Source organism: Microplitis mediator, chromosome 7 (assembly GCF_029852145.1).
Source record: "Microplitis mediator isolate UGA2020A chromosome 7, iyMicMedi2.1, whole genome shotgun sequence".
NCBI classification, from domain to species: domain Eukaryota; kingdom Metazoa; phylum Arthropoda; class Insecta; order Hymenoptera; family Braconidae; genus Microplitis; species Microplitis mediator.
This window is the reverse complement of record NC_079975.1, coordinates 22,635,465-22,658,305: the sequence shown is the minus strand read 5'-3', so window position 1 is coordinate 22,658,305 and position 22,841 is coordinate 22,635,465. Positions and strand designations below refer to the sequence as shown.

General features: G+C 28.0%; 3 protein-coding genes and 1 non-coding gene across 34 annotated transcripts in view; 1 reads left to right on the top strand and 3 right to left on the bottom strand.

Annotated features, from left to right (window-relative positions):
- The window catches only part of LOC130672172 (tachykinin-like peptides receptor 99D), a 267,298-nt gene extending 258,997 nt beyond the window's left edge, over positions 1 to 8,301 (top strand). For 5 of the 6 annotated variants that reach the window (XM_057476535.1, XM_057476536.1, XM_057476538.1 and 2 more), the window contains 2 exons: positions 343 to 539; positions 2,558 to 2,906. In XM_057476535.1, the coding sequence (XP_057332518.1) occupies positions 343 to 539; positions 2,558 to 2,891 (531 nt within the window). In that variant the 3' untranslated portion in view covers positions 2,892 to 2,906. Of the gene's footprint in view, positions 1 to 342; positions 540 to 2,557; positions 2,907 to 4,935 lie in introns of those variants that run through there. The other variant, XM_057476539.1, reaches the window with a different exon arrangement.
- Trnad-guc (transfer RNA aspartic acid (anticodon GUC)) lies at positions 3,564 to 3,635 on the bottom strand. The gene has a single exon. It is a non-coding gene; the product is annotated as a tRNA-Asp (tRNA).
- A 1,065-nt stretch (positions 8,302 to 9,366) lies between the features above and the next one.
- Positions 9,367 to 11,714, bottom strand: LOC130672178 (peptide deformylase, mitochondrial-like). Its single transcript, XM_057476547.1, has 3 exons — positions 11,379 to 11,714; positions 9,636 to 10,013; positions 9,367 to 9,569 (listed from the first exon to the last, which is right to left on the bottom strand). The coding sequence occupies exons 1-3, from the start codon at positions 11,613 to 11,615 to the stop codon at positions 9,429 to 9,431; spliced, it is 756 nt and encodes a 251-aa protein (XP_057332530.1). The 5' UTR covers positions 11,616 to 11,714; the 3' UTR covers positions 9,367 to 9,428.
- Positions 11,715 to 13,895: 2,181 nt separating this feature from the next.
- Positions 13,896 to 22,841, bottom strand: part of LOC130672066 (WD repeat-containing protein 48 homolog) — a 98,827-nt gene continuing 89,881 nt past the window's right edge. For all 26 annotated transcript variants that reach the window (XM_057476292.1, XM_057476293.1, XM_057476295.1 and 23 more), the window contains 2 exons: positions 21,162 to 21,558; positions 13,896 to 16,910 (listed from right to left, as the gene is read on the bottom strand). In XM_057476292.1, the coding sequence (XP_057332275.1) occupies positions 16,746 to 16,910; positions 21,162 to 21,558 (562 nt within the window). In that variant the 3' untranslated portion in view covers positions 13,896 to 16,745. The remainder of the gene's footprint in view (positions 16,911 to 21,161; positions 21,559 to 22,841) is intronic.

Genomic DNA, 22,841 nt, shown 5'->3' with positions numbered 1-22,841 from the left:
TTTCATAACTTTTTATTTCTTTTTATACTCATAATTTTTTATTACAACCTTTTAAAATTTTATTATTTTTAAATAAATTTTATATTTTTATAATTAAATTCAACAATTATTTACATTCGGATGACAATTTTTATCTCTATTTATTAACTTTGAACCTTTTATCCAAAAATATCCTAATTATTATGGGAACAGAAAACTTCTAATTTGAGAGAATGAAAAATTTTTAGCCCGCAATTTTTCGAAATTAAAAGTTTAACAAAATTTTGCTTCGGCGGATGCATTTTAAACAGCAGAAGAATAATTGTCATCCAAATGTATACATATATTTGTATTTCTTTTTAGGTTGTGAAGATGATGATTGTTATAGTAGGAATATTTACAGTCTGTTGGTTACCATTTCATATTTATTTTATTGTCGTATCTACATTACCGGACGTAACAAATGAACCATACATCCAAGAAGTTTATTTAGCCATTTACTGGCTAGCGATGTCCAACAGTATGTACAACCCGATAATTTATTGCTGGATGAATTCAAGGTAAACTGTTTATTTATCAAAGCAAATTTATTTTTTATAGTCGAAAATAAGCTACTTCAGTGATAGTATTTTACATACCATGAAGAAAAGTAGGAACACTCTAACCCACGTGTGTGGTCTACCCGAACCAAAGGCTAGGATGGCAAACACACTAATAGGGATGTCCTACTTTCCTTCATGATGTGTAAAATATTTTTCATGATACCGTGAGAACGTCTTATTCCGCGTGTTTGCAAATCTCGCGTTTTGCTCGGGCAGGCAATTACACACACAGGCTAAAATATTCTACTTTCCTACCTTGGTGTATAATATAATATTTCCTAAAAAAATAAAGTTCCGATAATAATCAACTCAAAGTTCAGAATTGTCTCAAATTTCTAAATTCGCTTCTACACGGAAAAAAATAGATAGTATACTAGTATATATATCTATAACACTCGATGTTTTTTAAACGTTTAATGTAACAGTAAACGCTTTATAATAAAATATATAGAAGTGTTTTTTTTTAAACGGATATAAAGTTTTCGGATTAAACACTTAAGTGTGTTACGCGAACCTTTAAAACACTTGTAATGATTTATGCGATTGTTTAAACGTTTATACTGTTTTACTTCTAAGCGCTTAAGTTGCAGAAAACACCAACGTGTTTTATTTTATCACACTGAGTTAAACACTTGATTTACAGTGTACACTCTAAAACCAAGTGTGTAGTCGAAATTAACACACTTGCCGAATAACATTGAAACGCCATAAGCAATCTATAGATTTTTAACACACCGTAAAACGTGTTTTAAGTGACTACAAAAAACTATAGTTTTGTTTATGGCCTTAAACATAGAACACACTTAATATGTGTTAAAATCATACACTTGTAACACACTTTGTTTTAGAGTATACTGATTACTGTTCTAAGCGGTAATTGACGGAAAGTGTAGGGAAAAATACATATTAATAAGACTGATTCGTATTAGAGCAGGAGTAAGTTATTTCGTAACACGCACTATTACTTTTTAAACAGTAATCAGAGCTGTACTACACAGAACACGAAGCAAGTGACTGGTTACTGTTAAAATAGTCGTCGTTGATAGCTTAAGAGTATATAAACCTCTTAGCACATCTCTTGTTGCTGTATAGAATTTATTATTTAGTGACAGAAATGGTTACTTAGATCTCGTAGATCTCATTAACCTAAGAGAACAGTACTCAGTCCTGTTCTGACATGAACGGTTACTAACTTCATATCGCGTGCCAAAAGGTAAAAGGGCGCATTGCTACAGGTTAGTAGGGAATTATGCTAAAAGGGCGCATAAAAAAATTTTTTTTTGCTATTAGCTTTAAAATTTTTCGAAACGCAAAGATCTGCAAAAAAAAAAATTTGGGCATCCTTGAGCTAAAAGGGCGTATCTCAAGACATACGCCCTTTTAGCTTTTGAAAAGTAGCGCCTAAAGCTAAAAGGGCGCATAAAAAAAAATTCAAGTTTTAATACAAAATACTGACAAATAGTTTCACAAGACAAGTTAGATGAAAAAAACAGTCTCCTACACTTTTTGTTTTTCAAAATTTATTAAAAATAAAATAATTTAAAAAAAAAAATGAAACTATCAAATTTTTAATTAAATAAAAATTTTCATAACGATTGTAAAACAAAAATTTACTGATTTTTTATTTAATTATTGTTTTGGATTATTATGGATCCGCTAGAAATCAGAATAATTTGAAAAATAAAAAAAAAGTACAGGTATGGATAAGGAGGGTATGGGAGCCGTACCTAAATGAACCGGTTACATATTTCTGCAAATGTTTTTTTTTTTTTTTTTTTTCAATACATTGGTATGCAGTCTTTTACCTTTTGGCACGCGATATGTGTTTTTACTATTCTTGATACTACAGACACTCATGTCTGTAAAATGACTTTTCGGTATCTTTTCGGATAATTAAAGAAAAATAACTTACTACTAATTTAAGGATAATTTTTGATAAAAGTATTAACTATTTTTTTTTTTTTCATACAAAACAGATTTCGTAGAGGATTCGCTTTAGTGTTCCGGTGGTGTCCGGGCGTGCACGCGGAACCGGAACCAGCGTTAAGCAGATCGGAAGCTATTACACGTTACAGTTGCACAGGAAGTCCCATTGGACATACGAGGATCTCAAGAAATGGTATGTCCACCTGTAGTACATCCTCTGAACAGAGTCTTAGTCTCAGCTGTGCATCAAATACTTCTCACACTAATAAATACGCATTGATAAATCCTCCTAATCATAACGGCGATATTAATGAGTGCGGTGATTGTAATATCGATCTTAATTTATTAAATCCTCGTTCATGTTCAACCAACGATTTTAGTTAAACAAATTAATTATGTTTATTTTTTGTTAATTACTTCTTATATTTATTTCTATTATTGTTGTAATATTCAATGAAGAAATAATAAAGTTTTTTTCATTTTGTTTATTTTATTTTTCCTTTTCGCACGATTTATTCATTTTTAATTACAGTCGAGTCGCGTTATGAACCCGCCTACAGGCTGTATTTTTTTATTTTGTTTAGTTGTTTATTTTTTATTTTTAATAGTTCAAGTACCTGACTAACCGCCAGTACAGAGGTAATTATTTAGTTTGCTTTTTCCTAAATAAAAAGACCTATTCTAATAATTTCTCTAGGAATAATGACTGTTGTTTATAGCGCTAGCTTAAAAGTCATGGTCGTCTTATTCGTAATTCAAACCTTCATATGACTGTTAATAGACTGTTGAATTTTTATGTCTAATCGGTTTCTTTCAATTTCGTTAACTGCAGAAGAAGATTTTCAAGTAATTCAGAAAAAAAATTTTCATTCTAGAACATGCATAAGGAAAACAATATTTAAAGATAGATACCAATGTATTTAATAGTTTATCTATACTTGCATGTAGCTGTTTTCTGCATTAAAAAACTAATTTTTAAACAAAGTAAGTGTGGTATATTAAATAATATAAAATATTTTAATTTTATAATGTTTAAAAAAAAAACAAAAATAATGTCTCCTTGGCGGGGAATCGAACCCCGGTCTCCCGCGTGACAGGCGGGGATACTGACCACTATACTACCAAGGACTTGACGTGACAGACGAGAATTTGTGGACACAGTTAAGCGTAGACATGCTCTTACAAAAACACGGTCCACAATTTATAATTTTCAAGTAAAAGACCTTTTTTCGATTTTTAAACCGAGCCTATCTGATTCTATAGCTTTTAATTTAGAAATACCAATGAAGTAACAAAAAATAAAAAAAAATTAAGGAAGTTAGATACCGATTTTCGAAATAATACCAAAATTCTGAAATTTTTTTATCGAAAGTTATAAAAAAAAAGGATCTGTTAAAATTTCAAATCGATTCACTACACCGTTTTCGAGAAATAAATTTTCAAAATTCTTTCTTATACACGGGCGTAAATGGGAATAATTTTTCAAAGTGCTGTAGTTATAGCTACAATAATACCATCGCTATAAATTATTTAGTATCAAATAATTAAACATTTCTGAACACATTAATATTTTTTTTAAGTTTAATCATGGGTTTGTTATTAAATTATTAATGAAATAAGAGGCGATTTTTGGTTAATGACGTCACATGTATCGTGAAGCTAAGAAACGACGGCAGCAGCGTAAAATGACACAACCGCGGGAAATTTAAATAACTAATAAGCTTGTAGCACCAGTATCATTTTGACTGTGTTTAACCTCTAATACGTCTAGCGTGTAAACTTCTGTTTTCCGTTTTTTTCCCTCTTTTAATAGTTTTAAACTTTTATTATAAACAGCTCCTGATACTAAGTTACCTTTCCAATATTTCCTCTTTTTAATATTACTTTCTTCCGTAATTAATAAAAACAAAAATCAGCTGACATTCTTTTCTGTTTACTCACTAATACACACTACCACATAGTACTCGTGTTCGTGTTAGAGCTGAGCTCCAGTAGCTCCAGCTAGCAATAAATCTTGTAACCAACAATAGTACACAAAAAAATTACTAAACACTAGCGCGCTGTTGTCGTACTTCCGCGTTTATTTTTTAATCACTTATTTCATTAAAAAAAAATTGTTTTATGATTCAATGCAATTTTGATGAAAATATATTTTATTAATTTCTAAAAGTAAGTCAATTCATAACATATTCTATTAATGAAATTTTGGTATGTAGGAGTTGTAATCTTGCAAAAATACAATAGAAAATCCATGAGATTCCCTAGAAAGATAATCGGTATCGAACCTCCTTTTAAATCTCTCTGGCGGGGAATCGAACCCTGGTCTCCCGCCGGGGAGGAAACAATTTTTGTTTAAAAAAAAAAATGCCTCCAATTATTAATACATAAATTTGTTATTTTATTATTAAAAATTTTTATATTAAATTAGGTACAGTGAGGATTCCATTGCACTTACAATCAGGAACGATGATTATACGGCAGAACAATAACGGCAACAACACCAATGGCAGTCAGGTTCAATCTGCCAGGCAATTTAAATCAAACTCTCAAGTCCACGTCTCCTGACATCAAGACAGTGCTCTGAATCGTGTTCACGCTTCGATAAATGTATAATAATAATGATAGAATTTAAAAAAAAAACTATGCATACAAAACTAAATAAAAATGTTCATTAATATAAAGTGACTTAAAAAATTAAAAACGACTGACACATCACCGCACATAAACAAGCTTTACTTTTATTAACCCAAGGCCGAAAACTTTATCTGTAAGAATTAAAGCTCACTAAGGGATTTATCATGATTAAGAAAAAAAAAAGAAAAAAGATCTTTTTAGATGAGAAAATACACAGTAATTTTATGACACGAAATTACCCATAAAGATAATCATTTAAGTCATCAGTAATTTAATAAAAGACAAAAAAAAGTTGTAAAATTTTTAATGATTGCAGTAATTAGAGTTTTTATTATTTCTTATTGAGGACCAATCAGTTGATCATATTCCGTATGAGTAATTTTTTTTTAATAGATAAATAAATTAATTAATGGAGTTGGTGTACATAAATATATATCATGATTAAATACATATATATATTAGGGGTGTGCGAACATTCAAATTCTTCGAATTATTCGATACGAATCAAATCGAACTATTGAATAGTTCGAATTTCGAATCGAAGACTACTCACACACCCCTGATATATATATATATATATATATATATATATATACATATAAATATATATGTAATTATATTTGTGAGAAACAATCGATGTTAATATTTATGTAAATGAATGCCTAGAATTTATATTTATTAATATTTAATAATAAATTAGATATTTCTATAAAAAAAAATATATATATAAATATATATGACTGTGTGCGTAATAGATAAGCACGGGCTTGCAATTTAATAATCTAACGGTGCTTATTTGTAAATCGGAAATAAATTCATTGTATATATAAAGATATTTAAATATAAATATAAATATATATAAATAGATATATGTGTTCTTAAAATATGAAATTATTTGTAATTTAAAAATAAATAAAAATAATTTGAATCAATGCTCTGTAAAAATAAATTAGTGAAATTCGCTAGGAAATTTTGAATATTCGCTGATTCAGAGAGCAAACCGTAGAACTTTTTAGGAATTAGTGGTACGATTTACACTTTGAATAAGTGAATATTCAATATTTCCTAGTGAATTTCACTAAGTTTCTTTTAGAAAGTGGTTATAATAAAAAAATAAAAAGTTATTCTTAATTTTTAATAAGTTTTCGTAAAATATCTTCTGTACTTAATTTGAAATTGTGCCAATGAGTTTGGGTAAAAAATAAAACTTGGTGACAAAAACTGAGGAAAAAATATAAAATAGTAGTAAAAAACTAATGAATTTGAAAAAGATAAGTAATTATGATGATTAATTGAGGGAGAGACGGGCAGAGTGGAAGGATTTATCCTATATGTTTGAAATAATGTTTTTGGGTTTAGTATCTTAGAAAGAATGAATAATAACGGATCCGGGCAACAGAAAAAAAATATGAGTATATCCTCGGAAAAGTATCTTAATTGAGGATTAATAGATTCCTAGAGAAAATATTCTAAACAGATCGCTTAAAAAAAGGAAAAAATTCTATTTTACGAGTATGATATTCTGTCGGAATGTTTCGTCCGGAAATCGATAGTAACTCAGTCATATGTATGCATTATCATGATACCAGGATCGCAATTTAAAGTTTCAGTGTCTGTATGGGTAATCGAAACAAGCTAATTTCAGCCCAATGCCGTGGATAAATATTAGCGTATGCGTGAATTGCGAATGCCTTCAGTCAGAGGACAGAGACAAATAATATTTCTGCCCGCTACATGGAAAAAATAATAGTGGAAAAATTACAGTTTTAAATATCAGCAAAGTCCCTCTACTGCGGAACTGTAAAAATTACACTATTTCTGAGACGCAGCAATTATTTAGCAATTATTACAGTTTCATATAAGACTTTTTTCAGTCCTTGATAGCGCTTCATTCATAATAAAGTTTCATTAAACTAAAAATACATTAGAAACTGTTGAATTTGGTTTCTATGATTGTAATTTCTTTATTACAAGAAGTAGCCTCGATTATTACAGTGCAAACTATAATACTTTAAGTTTTTTCAACGAGGGCCCTGTTTTTGCACTGTTTTTTTGCACTGAAAACTGTAATTTTTCCACTGCTCTCTTTTCCGTGTGAAAGCCAATTCCACTCTTTATTTCAGCTCTGATACTCGTCATTTGTTTATTAGTAATTTCAGATCACTAATTTAATTATGTAATTGACAGTTATGTCTTTGTGATTAAGTTTTATAAAAATTAGTGTGAATGACAAACAATATTTATTTTTTCTGCTTAAAGTAGTACTGTCGGTTTTAGAATTACCGTTCAGAATTTAATGAAAATCGACATATTAGCAGACAATGATAAGAAAAAGATCCAATTAAATTTTTGAAGAGCTACAGAGAAAAAATAAATTCGATGAAACCTGTGATTTCTCATGTACCTCAATGTTAAATCTATGAAAATAAAAATTTTACTGGTTCTCTGTAGCTCTTCAAAAATTTAATTGGATCTTTTTCTTATCATTATCTAGCAATATGTCGAATTCCATTAAATTCTGAACAGTGATTCTAAAAACGACAGTGTCACCCTAATCATAAATTGAAAATGACGATTTACGCTTACGCTAATGATTGATGACACCATCGGTCTTAAATTAACTTGTCTCTGACTGGCTGCTGACACTAAAACTTTAAATTCCATTGCAGGCAATCATGAAAAACTAGTGAGTAACTCGGAATGAAACGCGATTTCAGACTGCGGGTGATGTCAGTCCTCACCTTCGGCTCGGGTGGCCAACTTCACCCTAGTCTGAAATCATTTAATTTTGTTTCATCCCCAGTCTTTGTCCGGCTCTCTCTTAGTTGTAAATAATGTCTTAATGCTCACGATTTAAGTGAAAAATATTTTTAAAAAAATACTCTGGGAAAACCAAACGCTTTTTAATATTAAATAATAATTGATAATCAATGATAATTAAAAAAAAATAATAATAAGTAATTTAAGATTTGTAATCACGTGATTTTAAAAATGAAATTTAAATCCTCGTGATATAAGAGACTAAATTGTAATAAACTATAAAAATTATATAATGCGATGTACATTAAAAATAATTATTAATTAAGATAACTATATAGTATATAGTAAAATAATTAATTATCTTTATAAAATAAATCAATGAGTTGCGTGACTAATTACTGGAATTATATAATTTTATATAAATATGATTGAGTTGAAATGTATGAGAATTATTTATTAATATTCCAGTTGTAAAAAGTTTATAGCCAATGTGTGGAAAATATACTGATGATTTCTATATATATATGAATAAATATATATATATATATTTATATATATTATTTGTTAAATAATGACGATAATATAAAATATATTAAGTTTGCTGATTTGAAAAATAAATAAAATATGTTGAGTGAATTTTTGTTACAGTCTGATATTATGAAAACTATCACTGATATATATGTTATATATTTATTAATGATAAATATTAATTAATTATAATAAAATAAATCTGAGAGAAATAATGTATTTTTATTCCATGCTGACTTTAAAACGCCCTAGTGTCTAAGCTATGGGGTTTATGGAAAATTTTATAGAAACCTTTTTTGTAGAGAATTTAATTTCCTACAAGATTGTTCCTTACCATTTTTTTGTATCTTCAATATTTAACCTACAATTTTAATTCAAAGTTTAAAAAATAGACTAAATTATAAAGCCGATTTTTTTTGGAAAATTCAAAATTTTTTTTTTGCCTCCGTTACCACATGGGACTCATCGAAAATAATTAATATATTTTTTGAATAAAAACGTGCTAAATATTTAGTCAGTCCCGAAATTTTTTCATTTTACAAAATTCTATGATTAAAAATTTATTTCATATTTTTTTCATCAAAATTCAAAAATTTCATGAAAATTGTTGCAAAAATTTGAATTAAGTAGAAAATTAATTGACAAAAAATAAAAAAACTATAAATTTGAGCAACGGGCGAGTCCTAATTTTTATTTTATAGTTTTTTCTTTTTTTTTAGCGGGAAGTTTAAATTGAAAATTGTTTTTATTTTATTAGTAGATTTTAGAGAAATCTATCTTTTGCATTTGTCCTCACGGTGAAATTTTCGAATAATTTCGCCATAATCCATCATAATTTATCGAGTAGGTTCCAAAAATACCAGTGGTTCAAAAGTTTATCTATGTATGTGTGTATCTATAGGTTTTGGACCTCGAAATTAATCAAAAATGTCAATAAAAAATTAATGTATAATTAAATTTAATTATTTATTGATAAATTATTAATAAGATAAAAATTACTTATGTGAAAAAAAAACGTCTTAATTTACTTCTCGTAACCGGGTAATAATCGATAGAAATTTTTCCCGCCCGTCGATTTACAGCTTCCCAGACAGTGCAGCTCAATGATTTACGGTCCATTATATCAGTATACAATTTACCCTAGAACATAAATTTTCATATTGAGCACAATAATAATCAATTAATTATTCAAAAAAATTAGATTACCTGCAGATGGTCAAATTCATGCTGCGCAATTTTGGCAGGCCAGCCGGCTGCATCCCAAGTGAACGGATCCCCATTGATATCTAAGGCCTTTATTTGGATGCCTTTGGCCCTGGGTACATTAGCCATCAGTCCGCAAATACTCGCACAGCACTCAGGGTACTGGGTAATTGCAAAATCGGTTACTTTAACCGTAGGATTTATGAAAACAGTGAGCGGCACTTCTTCAACTGGTTGACCCGCGGTTTTCTCTAAGATCATTTCATTGTACTGTTTTTTTGTTGTCTCTATTACGAATATCTGTGAAGAAACTCCTATTTGCGGGGCGGACATTCCAAATCCATCATAAGTGCGCATTACTTTTACTAAATGGTCAACAAACTAAAAAGAAATTTGCTTTGGTAGCTATCATTTTATTAAATATATTTATATATATATATTAGACTGATTCAAAAAAATTCGACTATTTTTTTTTCTCGAAATCGTCTATTAAGTAGTTGCAGGGAGGAGGAAAAGATTTCTTAATATTAATATTTAGAGGTCGCGCATCGCAATTTTCTATTTCCCGCTTAAATAACATGGAAAAAAAAATTTAAGTTTAGAATTTTATACCTAGGCAATGGGTGATTGTACAGATATGTTCAGGGTATAATTTCGTAGGGAATTAAACGCTCGACAAAAAAAGTTTCTTATGATTTTTTGATAAATTCATCGGTTCAAAAGTTATCGGAGCTTGGAGTCAAATTTATAGTAAATTTCGAGATCTTTTTACTTTTCCGGCGAAACTATCAGACTTATCACAAAATGTTATAGGATCTTTTTTGTAGAAAATTTTATTGTCTACAAATTATCTCTGATAAAGTTTTTTGAAATTCCGCATTGTTTTCTAGTTATTTCTATTTTAATGTCAGGCTCTTAAAAAAATACTCGATTTTTTTGAATCAGTCTAATATATATATAATATATTGGAGTGTGCGAATATATAGGGGTATGCAAATAGAGGTATAATATATAGGGGTGTGCGAATAGTTCGAATTAACAAATTATTCGTATCCAATAAAATCGAACTATTTGATTCGAACATAGAATCAAATAATCAAAATTTTCGAATTATTCGTAAATTATCGAACAGTTAGAATTTATCGAATAATTCGATTGAAAATGAAGAGTCATATTTAGTTTTATTTTCACACCCCTAAAATACTCATGTAATAAAATCGATGAAAAAGCGTTGATTATTTTAAACCTCAAAACGTGACGTAATAACGAACTTTTTGAAAATTATTTTTGAACTTCTAAAAGTCCAAACAAAAAACCAATTAACTTATTATTATAAATGAACATTTTTCGACTCTTGTAAATTTTTTTCATTCTTCATTAAAAGTGATAAGTTTCATATTTTTTTCAGTACAAACTATCCCTTATTAAAAGGAACGATTTAAAACGATTAGAAAAAAAAAAAATTTGAATACTTCTCAATGCTTTTGAACCGCCCTTCTTATGGACATTTAATATTGCAAATCGTTTTTTTTAATCAGGGGCATTCGAAAAATTCTGATTTTGAACTATTTCTGTTTTTTTTCTGACCATATTTTAAAATTATTAAGTAAATCATTGATTTCTTCCTTTTAATTTTCAAAAGTTCAAAGAAAATTCCTCCCTTTGTCACGTTTTGAAGTTTAGAATATTCTGCGCTATTTCACTAATTTTTTTCTTACGGATATATATAGTGATTTATTTATTTACTTTTTTGAATTCCGCGGTTTTGATAATTTCCAGTTCAATCGGTTCAGCAGCCAAACGTAAAACAGGATCGCCAATTTGACAAACATGATGATATGGTGGCTTAATAATACTTCTTGGTTGTAAATATTCATATACTTTACCTTCGAAGCCGACAAATTTACTTAAATGCCTTACAATACCTACTTGGCTTATCACATTGTTTAATATTAATGACGAATTATTTATTAATTTTATCATTTTTTACTTGTCATTTATTAAGAATCACTATTAATATCAATTTGATTTGAGGTTTAACCTTTTAAAAATATAATTTGGGGGTTAGGTATCACTTTTACGAGATTATGTTGGTAAGTGGTAATGAAGGTGGTTCTGGATTCTGAATACAGATGGTGTGTATGGGAATTCCATTCTTGTTTGTGATTTTTACTACTGGTGATAATAAAACGACTACAGGTAAAGTTACTGGTGCTTCCCTGATGGCCACACATTACTCAGTAAGGTCTGCAGAGCTAAGTTATAACTTAAGGCTGGGCCGTACTAAACGAATTTTTGAATTTTACTTTTCTTTTAATTTATTAAAAGTTTTTACAAAACGTAATTAGAAAAGTAAAATTCGAAAATTCGTTTAGTGCTGCCGACCCTTAACGAAAAAGTTTCTGGCAAACCTTGGCTGGATAATACTTTCCTTTAAGGGGATACGGTACCGGACCTCTTTCTCACACTCAGAAAAATAAACAGGACTGTCTTTGTTGCACTCGTAGAGTAAATGAGAATTTTAAAACAATTTTTCTCGGCGACGAATTAGAATTTTTGAAAATACGAAATTTCTAGCTCTTTGTTAAGGTTTTAAAAAACGCTAAAGACTCTCTATTTTAGGTTTCTAATGTTTGTCCGTAAATTAAATTGAATTGAAAATCGGTTACCGTTACCCCTTAAGTTGACTTCAGAATACGGCAGTAGCTTAAATGTAACTTGACAGAAAAACTTGCCGTCAATTTGAAGTGAAACATTCAATCAACTTAGCGTCATTGTCTGACAATAATCCTTGTAGTCAAATTGAATTCAACTGAACTTGAATGAAACATTTGAAATCTCGATTTAAAAAGCTACTAAGAAAAATTAATCCAATGAAACTGATGATTTCTTATATAACTCAATGCCAAATAGAAATTTGATCCTGATAGTAATTTTGATCGCAAGTTGACAGCAATCCACAACCAAAACACGATGTTCAGTTGACTGTAAAAACTTTATGGTGCATATAGTTGATGGTAACTTGTAGTCAATTCGGAAGCTAAATCCTTCTCATTAAAGTTTTTTTCGCAGCTTTAAAAATAAATTTTAATTTTCTTCTGTCAAAAAAATTATTCTTCGAGTTGATAAAATTTTTTTCTCAGCTTGATGTCAAATTTCATAAAATTTTTAGGGGCGATTCCTGGGCCGCCAGGGCTACTTTTGATGTCAACAAACAGTGCAGTGGCCGAAACTGATTCTTCTGTCTAATAATTAGGGGAGAGACTGACAATAATAATAAAATAAATAATTTATTTAAAATAATAAAATTTTTTTCTCAGCTTGATGTCAAGTTTCATAAAATTATGAACGACGATTCCTAGGCTGCAAGGGCTACTTTTGATGTCAACAAATAGTGCAGCGTCCAAAACTGATTCTTCTGTCTAATAATTAGGGGAGAGACTGAAAATAATAATAAAATAAATAACTTATTTAAAATAATAAAATTTTTTTCTCAGCTTGATGTCAAGTTTCATAAAATTATGAGCGGCAATTTCTAGGCTGCCAGGGCTACTTTTGATGTCAACAAATAGTGCAGTGGCCAAAACTGATTCTTCTGTCTAATAATTAGGGGAGAGACTGAAAATAATAATAAAATAAATAACTTATTTAAAATAATAAAATTTTTATCTCAGCTTGATGTCAAATTTCATCGAATTGTGAGCGGCAATTCCGAGGCTGCAAGGGCTACTTTCGATGTCAACAAATAGTGCAGTGGCCAAAACTGATTCTTCTGTCTAATAATTAGGGGAGAGACTGAAAATAATAATAAAATAAATAACTTATTTAAAATAAGAAAATTTTTTTCTCAGCTTGATGTCGAATTTCATAAAATTATGAGCGGCGATTCCTAGGCCGCCAGGACTATTTTTGATGTCAACAAATAGTGCAGTGGCCAAAATTAATTCTTCTGTCTGATAATTAGGGGAGAGACTAAGAATAATAAAATAAATAATTTATTTAAAATAATAAATTTTTTTCTTTTATTTTTTATTGAATTTTTTTTATTAAATTATAATCTAAGCTGCGTTTTAACATTGGATCTAATGATCAAAAAAACTTTAAATGTCTAGTATTATTCTATAATTATTAATAATAATTAATAACTGTTTTATTATTATTATTTTATGATTATTTATATTATTATTATTATTGATTACGTTTCACTCCGACAATATTAACAAATGACTAGGTAATATATACGCAGCCTCTTTTTATTCGATAATTATAATAATAATAATAATAATAATAATAATTGTAATAGGAATAATAATAAAATAAAATAATTATAAAACAGAAATGAAATTATTTAATGCTAGATATGTTGCATAGGCACAGTATTGACTTTATTTTATTAATTTATTAATTAATTATAATTGACAGCACTCACTCAGTAAATTATATTTTTTTTAGTTTCAAATTGATCTACTAAATTTTAAATTTTATTCTCCTTAATTCGTTTACAATAAAAAAATAAATTTTTCTATGCGCAAAAATATTTTTTCTCATCAAGTCACACGAGACCAATATCCATTTTTTTAAATTTAAATTTCGTTTTGAATTCAATTAATTTAATTATAATAATAATTATCGAAAATATTATTAATTATGATAGTGATTGTGATAATGAGTAATTTTATAAACAATCAGTATTCGATTACATTCACTATAAATACGAAAAATAAAAATAAAAATAAAAATAATAATAATAATAATAATAATGATAATAATAATATATAATAAGAAGCTCAATATGAGCCATGATATTCTTGAAAGTTAACCTGAGAATTTATAATAATGCGTCTTATATATATATTTTTTTTTATTAAAAAAAAAAAAATACAAAATTTATTTCCAAATTGAATTATTAAATATTTTGTAAAAATTATTTATTTATTAAAAAGTAAATTCTCTTTCCATAAATTCTGTTAATTTTTTTTTTGTTCAATTACTTTTAATCGATACACGTAAAAATAAACTTTTAAAAATTTGAATTTTTGAGTTAAATGTAAAAATCAAAAAAGTCCACAGAAAAAAATTATTTTCGGTTATAAGAAAAAATTTTTCGCGCCAATAAATTATTTTTTTCTCTGTACAAAAAAAAAAATTAACTTGAATTTTTGGCGGGAATTACAAATTTTTAAATTTTTTGTTACAACAAAAAATTTCTGGCGCCAAAAAATTGTTTTTTTTTGTTTGTATGAAAAAAAAATCAATTTGAATTTTTGGCGGGAATTACAAATTTTTAATTTTCTGTTACAATAAGAATTTCTCGCGCCAAAAAATTGTTTTTTTTGTTTGTATGAAAAAAAAATCAATTTAAATTTTTGGCGGGAATTACAAATTTTGATATTTTCTGTTACAACAAAAAATTTCTGGCGCCAAAAAATTATTTTTTTCTTTGTATGAAAAAAAAAATCCAATTTAAATTTTTGGCGGGAATTACAAGTTTTTAAATTTTTTGTTACAACAAAAAATTTCTGGCGCCAAAAAATAATTTTTTTCGTTGTAGGAAAAAAAATCAATTTGAATTTTAGGCGGGAATTAAAAAATTTTAAATTTTCTAAAAAAACTACAGAATTTTTTTTTGTTGCAAAGTAGCGTGAAAATAAATTTAAAAAAAAATATAGATATTTAATTACTCAGACGCATTAATTGGTAATTTATTGTTCCAAATGGATAAATGGTCTCCATACATTCGTAGATAAAGTAACCACATGTACATCTTTAAAACATAGTTACGTCATAAGAATACAAGTGGTATGTACTTATTATTATTGCTTTATACATCTATTTACAATAAAAACTCATTTTCAGGACTGTCGTTATAAAAAATAATTAATAAATTGTTAAATTAATTAATTATCATACATTGATCACTACAATACAGTGGTCTTACAATTAATGCAAGAGACAGTCCAGTAGCATACAAATAATACTAATCATTTCAGCATTTTCTACAGTTTTAGTTTTTTTTATTTTTCATTTATATTATTTTTGTTTAATGTAAAAACGTACACAAAAGCTACGAGATCACTCGTATTGTCGTACTCTTTACATATTCAGTCTCATTGAGTTCTTTTCCAGTTGAAAAAAAAATTTTTATAACTATTAAATATTTTTTTTAACTTTTTCTTGATTATGTTTTTCTTTGTGCAATTTACTGACAACGGCTGAGAAGGCACTCAATTTTTTTTCGTTACAAATTTCGGTAAAATTTTAATTTATTAATTAAAATTTTCAAATCTTATTCTAAAAAATTATCTGAATTTTTTTTTCTTATACAAAATTTAAAAATTGATATGTCTAATTTTTTTTTAAATTCAAATTTTACTTTTATTCAAATGATACTGAAGTCAATTGACATCTGAAAATTTTTGGAATTTTAAAAACTGTAAATTATAGAAAAAAAAATATTTTTAAAAATTGCACCTGTAGTTTTTTTTATTTTCTACAAGTGCATATTTTTTTTTTTTTTTTAGTGATTGATTTTTTGATAAAAAAAAATTAATAATTGTCTGTCAACTTCAGAATCATTAAATCCACATAAGGCTCAAAAATTTTGTTTATAAAGGGCGTGCCCTGAAGATTATCGTGGTCACGGTAGTGTACCAGCAGAAGCGAGCTCAGCATTCACATCCACATCCACATCCTCATCCTCATCCTCATTTTTATTTAACATTTATTTTATTTTTTTCTTCTCCTTCCTCTTTTCATGTCTCACGAGACCATTGAACTCTTCATTCTCTCTTATTTTTTTATTTTTTTTTTTTTTTATTTTTTTTCTACACTCGATCACATTTACTTGCGTTGTAGCCGCGTCTCGTTAAAAATATATTTAACTAGACAATTATTGTAATTTTAATTATAATTATAATTACAATTATAATTATTATTTAAATATGTACACACATGTACTCGTCATTCGGCCTCGGATAACTTACTCGCTACAGGAAAGCATTGATTATTGAGTTTGGAAGGCTTTCACAATCGCTTATGCTAATTTAATTAATAATCTAACTTTGATTATTTTTTAGTCATTAATTTTAAAGTATTATAATTTAAATAAATAATTTAGTAAACGTAAATTGTCTTCAACTGGTCCTTAAGCTCAGGTGGAATGGCACACGTATCTATATCTGACTTCCTTTTCACCAAACGACGCCAGCGCCCGAGATTTTTACGTATTCCTTTGGCAAATCCGTGACGATCTCCTTGTAAACCGTGTACGAGAGTATTCTGTAATTTTAAAAAATGTTTTTTTAGTACATCTGTTATTACACGTAATTATTCATTACAATTACATTTCTATTAATTACAGTTTCAATGAAAGGGATCATTTTTGATAAATTTTTAATACAGTAAAATTAACTAGTTAAAAATTTTTAAATCGAATTTTGAAGAAGCCGCGATTTGACATTCATGTCAAAAATTTTGAAATTCAAATTTTGAATTAACTGTGACTTAAATTTACTGTCAAAAGTTTTAACATTCAAATTTTAAATGAACCGCTACTTAAATTTAGTGTCGGAATTAAAAAAATTTTTAATTTGAATAAACCGCGATTTGACTTTAAGGTCAAAAGTTTTGAAATTCAAATTTTGAATTAACTGCAACTTAAATTTACTGTCAAAAGTTTTAATATTCAAATTTTAAATTAACCGCCACTTAAATTTAGTGTTAAAATTTAAAAAATTTTCAATTTGAATAAACCGCGATTTGACTTTAATGTAAAAAGTTTTGAAATTCAAATTTTGAATAAACCGCCACTTATATTGAGTGTCAAAATTAAAAAAACTCAAATTTTAATAAGCTGGGACTTAAATTTACAAGCAAAATTTTTTAAATTCAAAATTTAAATAACCCGCGTTTTAAATTTATTGTCAAAATTAAAAAAAATTTTAATTTTAATAAACCGCGACTTAAATTAATCGTCAAAAATTTTGTCTGACTAAAAAAAAAATTTATTTTCACAATAACAAAAAATAATGAAATAAATAAACTTTTCCCTTAGACTATAATATAAAACCCATAGAAAACTATTATATATATATCCAGTAGTCGAGGATACTTCCAAGTTCTCATGCTCTATTCTCCCCTCAAGTAAAAATAAATATCCAGCACTTTTTTTCGATACGATGGATCTCAATAGATCTCAAATATACCTCATACATATATAAACCCATCTACATTTATATAACAAAAATAAATATAAAATAGGGCTCACAGACCTAACATACAATTTTCCCATACTAAACCCAGAACCTTAAGAATTCAGAGGGGTCTGGACTTTTTTCTCTATCCTCGTCGCACTTGCGCACTAAACAAATCTGTCCCCGTTTTTTTTTAAACAAAAAATTTTAAAAAAATCAAAATCCAAACTGCTCCTAATTTCGCTCGCAGGTTTCGTTTACGAGAAAATTTTTAAAAATTACTGACCCTCCCTAAGCTCGCGTACATAAAATTTTATTTACTGTACATAATAATAATATTGCAGTGTATGAATGTATCACCCTATTTATTATCACATACATATATACATTAAAAAAAAAAATGTATACTATACTATACAATACGAAAACTCCCTTATACATTTAGACATAATCAATAAAACTCCCTCGACATATAATGGCTAAATATATTTTTGGTCATTGAACTCAAAACAAAAAAATCTATATATATACACATATATAAATGAAATAGAATATTACATAAAAAAATATAGGATGACCTAAATATTAAATATATATTTAAACTCCGTCCCTGTTTATTAGTCCTTGTGTTATTTTTATAAATGATTAAAAAAACATATATGAGACGTGTAAGTATGAGTACATGTGCATGTGTGTATGTATGTGTAATAAAATGTTTTGAAAGTTGCAAGTTGAGTTTGAAGTAAAAATTGTACGAGGTCAGGCGTTAATCTCATCTCATCTCATCTCATCTGGTTCCCGATTCCCTGTACGCTGTCTGGCGGAGCTGCCGGGGTAAAATAAAAAGGAGTGTATAGTAATAATAAAGTAAAAAATAATGATGATAATAAGAAGAGTAAGAGTGAATAAGAGTATGGGTATACGGTAAAAGGAATAAAAAAGAACAGCTGTTATGTCCGGGGTTTTAGTCCAAGTCTATACTAGTCTTACTGTACGTTTACCAACGGGCTCTTTGTCTGTTTAGTTTCTGCGATGGCAGTTTGGTTGGCAACCTGAGCAACCTGAGTAGAGTAGAGCTCGTCTATAATGTATTGTATGTATAATATATATATAGATATATATAATGTGAGTAAAGAAGGTAAAGACAGACTTGCTAAGTAGTGTTTGAGTGTTGGTACCTACGCCCACCCACGATATATTTAGCAACGAGGGCTAGGCAAGTTGCCTAAATTTTACTCCGACTTATGAGCTAGTATAGATTTTTATGAGGTAACTTGGTCTCTTATTTTGGAGTTTTGTATCATGGACAAAGAAAAAAAATTTTGGTGATACCGATATTTTTTGAGCAACAGGTGGAAATTTATGTAAAATTTTGAATTATGATTTTTTTGGCGGGGATAAAAGTCTAAGCTCTGACTGACTATTCAATGAAGCGAATGAAATATTTTTTTTGTAAAAAAATATTAACTCAGTTGTGAAATAAAATGAAGAAATATTTATTTATTTAAAATGAAATTTTTACTAAAAAAAATATTTGTTATATTGAACTGAGTAAAATATTATTCAAATTCACTCAGATAAGAGCAATGATAAAATTTATATATATAAACAGTTGCCTAAATAATTAATTATATATATTTACATAGTTACAACCTATTCCCATTTATTGTAAGTACTCAATATATATTGATATATAATGTATGAACATTATATATATTTATATATAAGCAAAACCTCAGCAGTGGCGCCTTCTATTCTCAATATTTTAATTCTACAACTGATCGCTTGGTTTCGTCACGTTCACACTCGTATCGGCAACGCCGCCGATTGTTTAGAATTTTTTTTTATGTCTTGCGGTCTATACTACTTATATATATATATATATATATATATATATATGTAAAGGTATCTGTCGGAATAGACATAAAGAGGTCGGAAATGTATCACATTTATTCGAGGTCCAGTCCTTGATTAATCGATGCCATGAATTTCGATAGTTAAATTTTTTTTTAATTTTTATTTTAAAAATCTATGAACGCGGACACGTGAGATTTATATTAATAATCATATAAATATATGTGAAATATATTTATAGAGATTCCCTAGTACAGAGGCTCGAGCGTCTGACAATTTAAGGAAACTTGCCAAAAAGTTTAGGTGTGTTGGTATAAAATCGAGCTTACGTATAACAAGGATACGAGATATATTAATGTTTTGTTTGAGAAATCAACGTCAGATTGTCTGGTATAGCGGGTGATAATTTATTTACGGATGTACGTGTATATAGCGAATGAAAATAAAAGCTTTGGATTTTTATTTACTAAATACGCTTGAATATTTACTGTCTGAGTCTCGAGTTGCGACCACCTTTGATTTGAATTTTTTTTTTTTTACTTGTCACTTGACTGTTGATAATTACGCTGTAGAGGTAATGACTTTTGTTTTGATAAGTAAAAATTCTACTCCAATTATTCAAAGGAAGTAATTTTGGTGTTTTGAGATTTTTAAATTTTAATTTTGAATAAGTAAAAATAATTTGATTATTATGTTTAAATTTCGCTGGGGACTTAATCATGTTTTTTGATAAATTTATAAGATTATTGGATTCTTGTCATTTTTCCATGAATCCCCAGATTATGAGATAAGATTTCGGAAATTTTTAATCACCGAAAATCCCCGGGCACTCGACTTAAATTAAAAATTTATCATTATCAGCTGTAACTTTTTAACCATTTGTCCTACGCTATTTTTTATAAGGACCAAAATTGTAGAGAATTCAATTTCCCACGACTTTGGTTTCTGTAAAAATTTTCATAAGACCAATTTTCCATCGACTATTTAAGAATTAAATTTAAAAAATCGACCGCCAAATAAAAATTATTTAAAAACAGCTACAATTTTCAAACTATCGATCCTAGTTCATTTTCCATAAGGACCAAAATTATCCAAAATTTAATTTCCTACAATTTTGGTCTCTTTGAAAATTTTCACAAGACCAATTTTCAATCGACTATTTAAGAATTAAATTTAAAAAATCGACCGCCAAATAAAAATTATTTAAAAACAGCTCCAATTTTCAAACTATCGATCCTACTCAATTTTCCATAAGGACCAAAATTATCAAAAATAAAATTTCCTACGACTTTGGTCTCTTTGGAAATTCCCATAGACTCAATATTTAAGCCGATTGTTAGTATTTAAAAAAAAATTAGTCGTCAAATAAAAATAATCTCGAGCCATTAGTTTAAAATTATCAGTATCGGATGTACTTAAAAAAAAATTATATTTAGCTACTAAGTGGTTTTTAATGACAAAAAAGTAATTAAAAAAAAATTACCTGGTCATTGTACAAAGTGTACTGAGGTGGCGGAGTAAGTGGCGGTGGATAGGGAGGCGGAAATTGCCAAACCAATTGATCATTAGCTTCGGTAACAATTGTCCCATCAACGATCCCATTTATTTCGGAAACAGTTATCGAAGCCGCTGGATTCACAATCCCATTGTTTCGTATGTCCGAGCTCAGCATTTGGCCCGTCGTCACTCCATTACTTAGATTTAAATTGTTGTTATAATTACCATTGCCATTGATGTTTATGTTACCATTGGCCTGGTAATTATTGTTGTTATTATTTATGTTATTATTGTTGTTGCAAGCCGATGTCGCTGTCTGCACAACTGCCGGCTCCGAATTAACCTGATGATCGTTGGCGTTGTCCTCTCGCTTTCTCAGTTTACTGCGGACAAGCCGTATCGCAATCATCGTACCGTTGCTTCCAACCATTTTTCCGTAAATGCTTGATAATTTATTTGATAATTTGGAAGGAATTTTGAAGCCGTCTGAGCGATTCTCGATCAAATGCTCGAGAATCTTATTACCAGTCTTAAATACTCTGTTTCTTTACTAATTACTTCACTCACTCACGTTGAGTTTAGAAATTAATTAATTAATCATTAATTATTTATTAAATACACTTGGTCAATCACGTTAACTATCACGTACACTAGGTCTAATGACCAATCGAGCACCTTTTTGTGGCGCACTGACTAGAGTTTTAAATCCTTGGTGTTTTATTTTAATTTATCACGTTTTTTTTTTTTTTTTTGACAGTAATGACTGAATTCAATTAATTAATAGATAAATTAATTTATTAATGAGAAACTAAATAAACGCGGCGAATATCGACGTCGACTTCTTCTTCAGTCGCCTCGACAATCATCGCAATCTTCTCACAATTTACTAGTGAGAACGTGAGCGAGTCTCTGAGCTTGGGTTGTCGCAACGTGCTGGTTTTATACTACTACGTTGTGACGTCATGGCTCTACTTAAATCTCATTGGCTGCGATGCCTGGCAATGATTGTGCGCGCGCATTTTTTTATTGTGGAAATGTTACGATACTTTGATACTTGATATATATTTTAATACTTACATTTATTATTATTATTATTATTATTATTATTATTATTATTATTATTATTATTATTATTATTTTTATTATTTTTATTATTATTATAGTTTATGCAGCAAATTTGCTATTTGTTCACAAATTCAAAGTACAAATAATAATAATAATAATAATAATAATAATAATAATATGGTCAAATTTATGATACTGAAGTTAGCCGACGTCTAATAATTTTTGAAATTTATTTAAAAAGATAAATATTTTTAAAAAAATTGCACTTATATTTTTTTTAATTTTCTACATGTGTATATTTTTAGATTTTTTTTTTGTAATTTATTTGTTGCAAAAAAAATCCGAAAATTTTGAATTGTGGGCTCACTTCAGGATCATTCAAATTTCGATATCTTTTTTTATATATTTACTTAATTCTCTCTTAAAACTGACCAAAATACTCTGATTTTTTTACTTTAGATCGTAATTTATTGTACCAATTAAAGCCAATATATGTAATTAATTTTTTCACAGTATGCGTTTTAGAATTTTTAATAACAGCGTATGATTTTGAATTTTCTCATGGTTTAATTTTATACGACCACATAAGTTATTATTATTA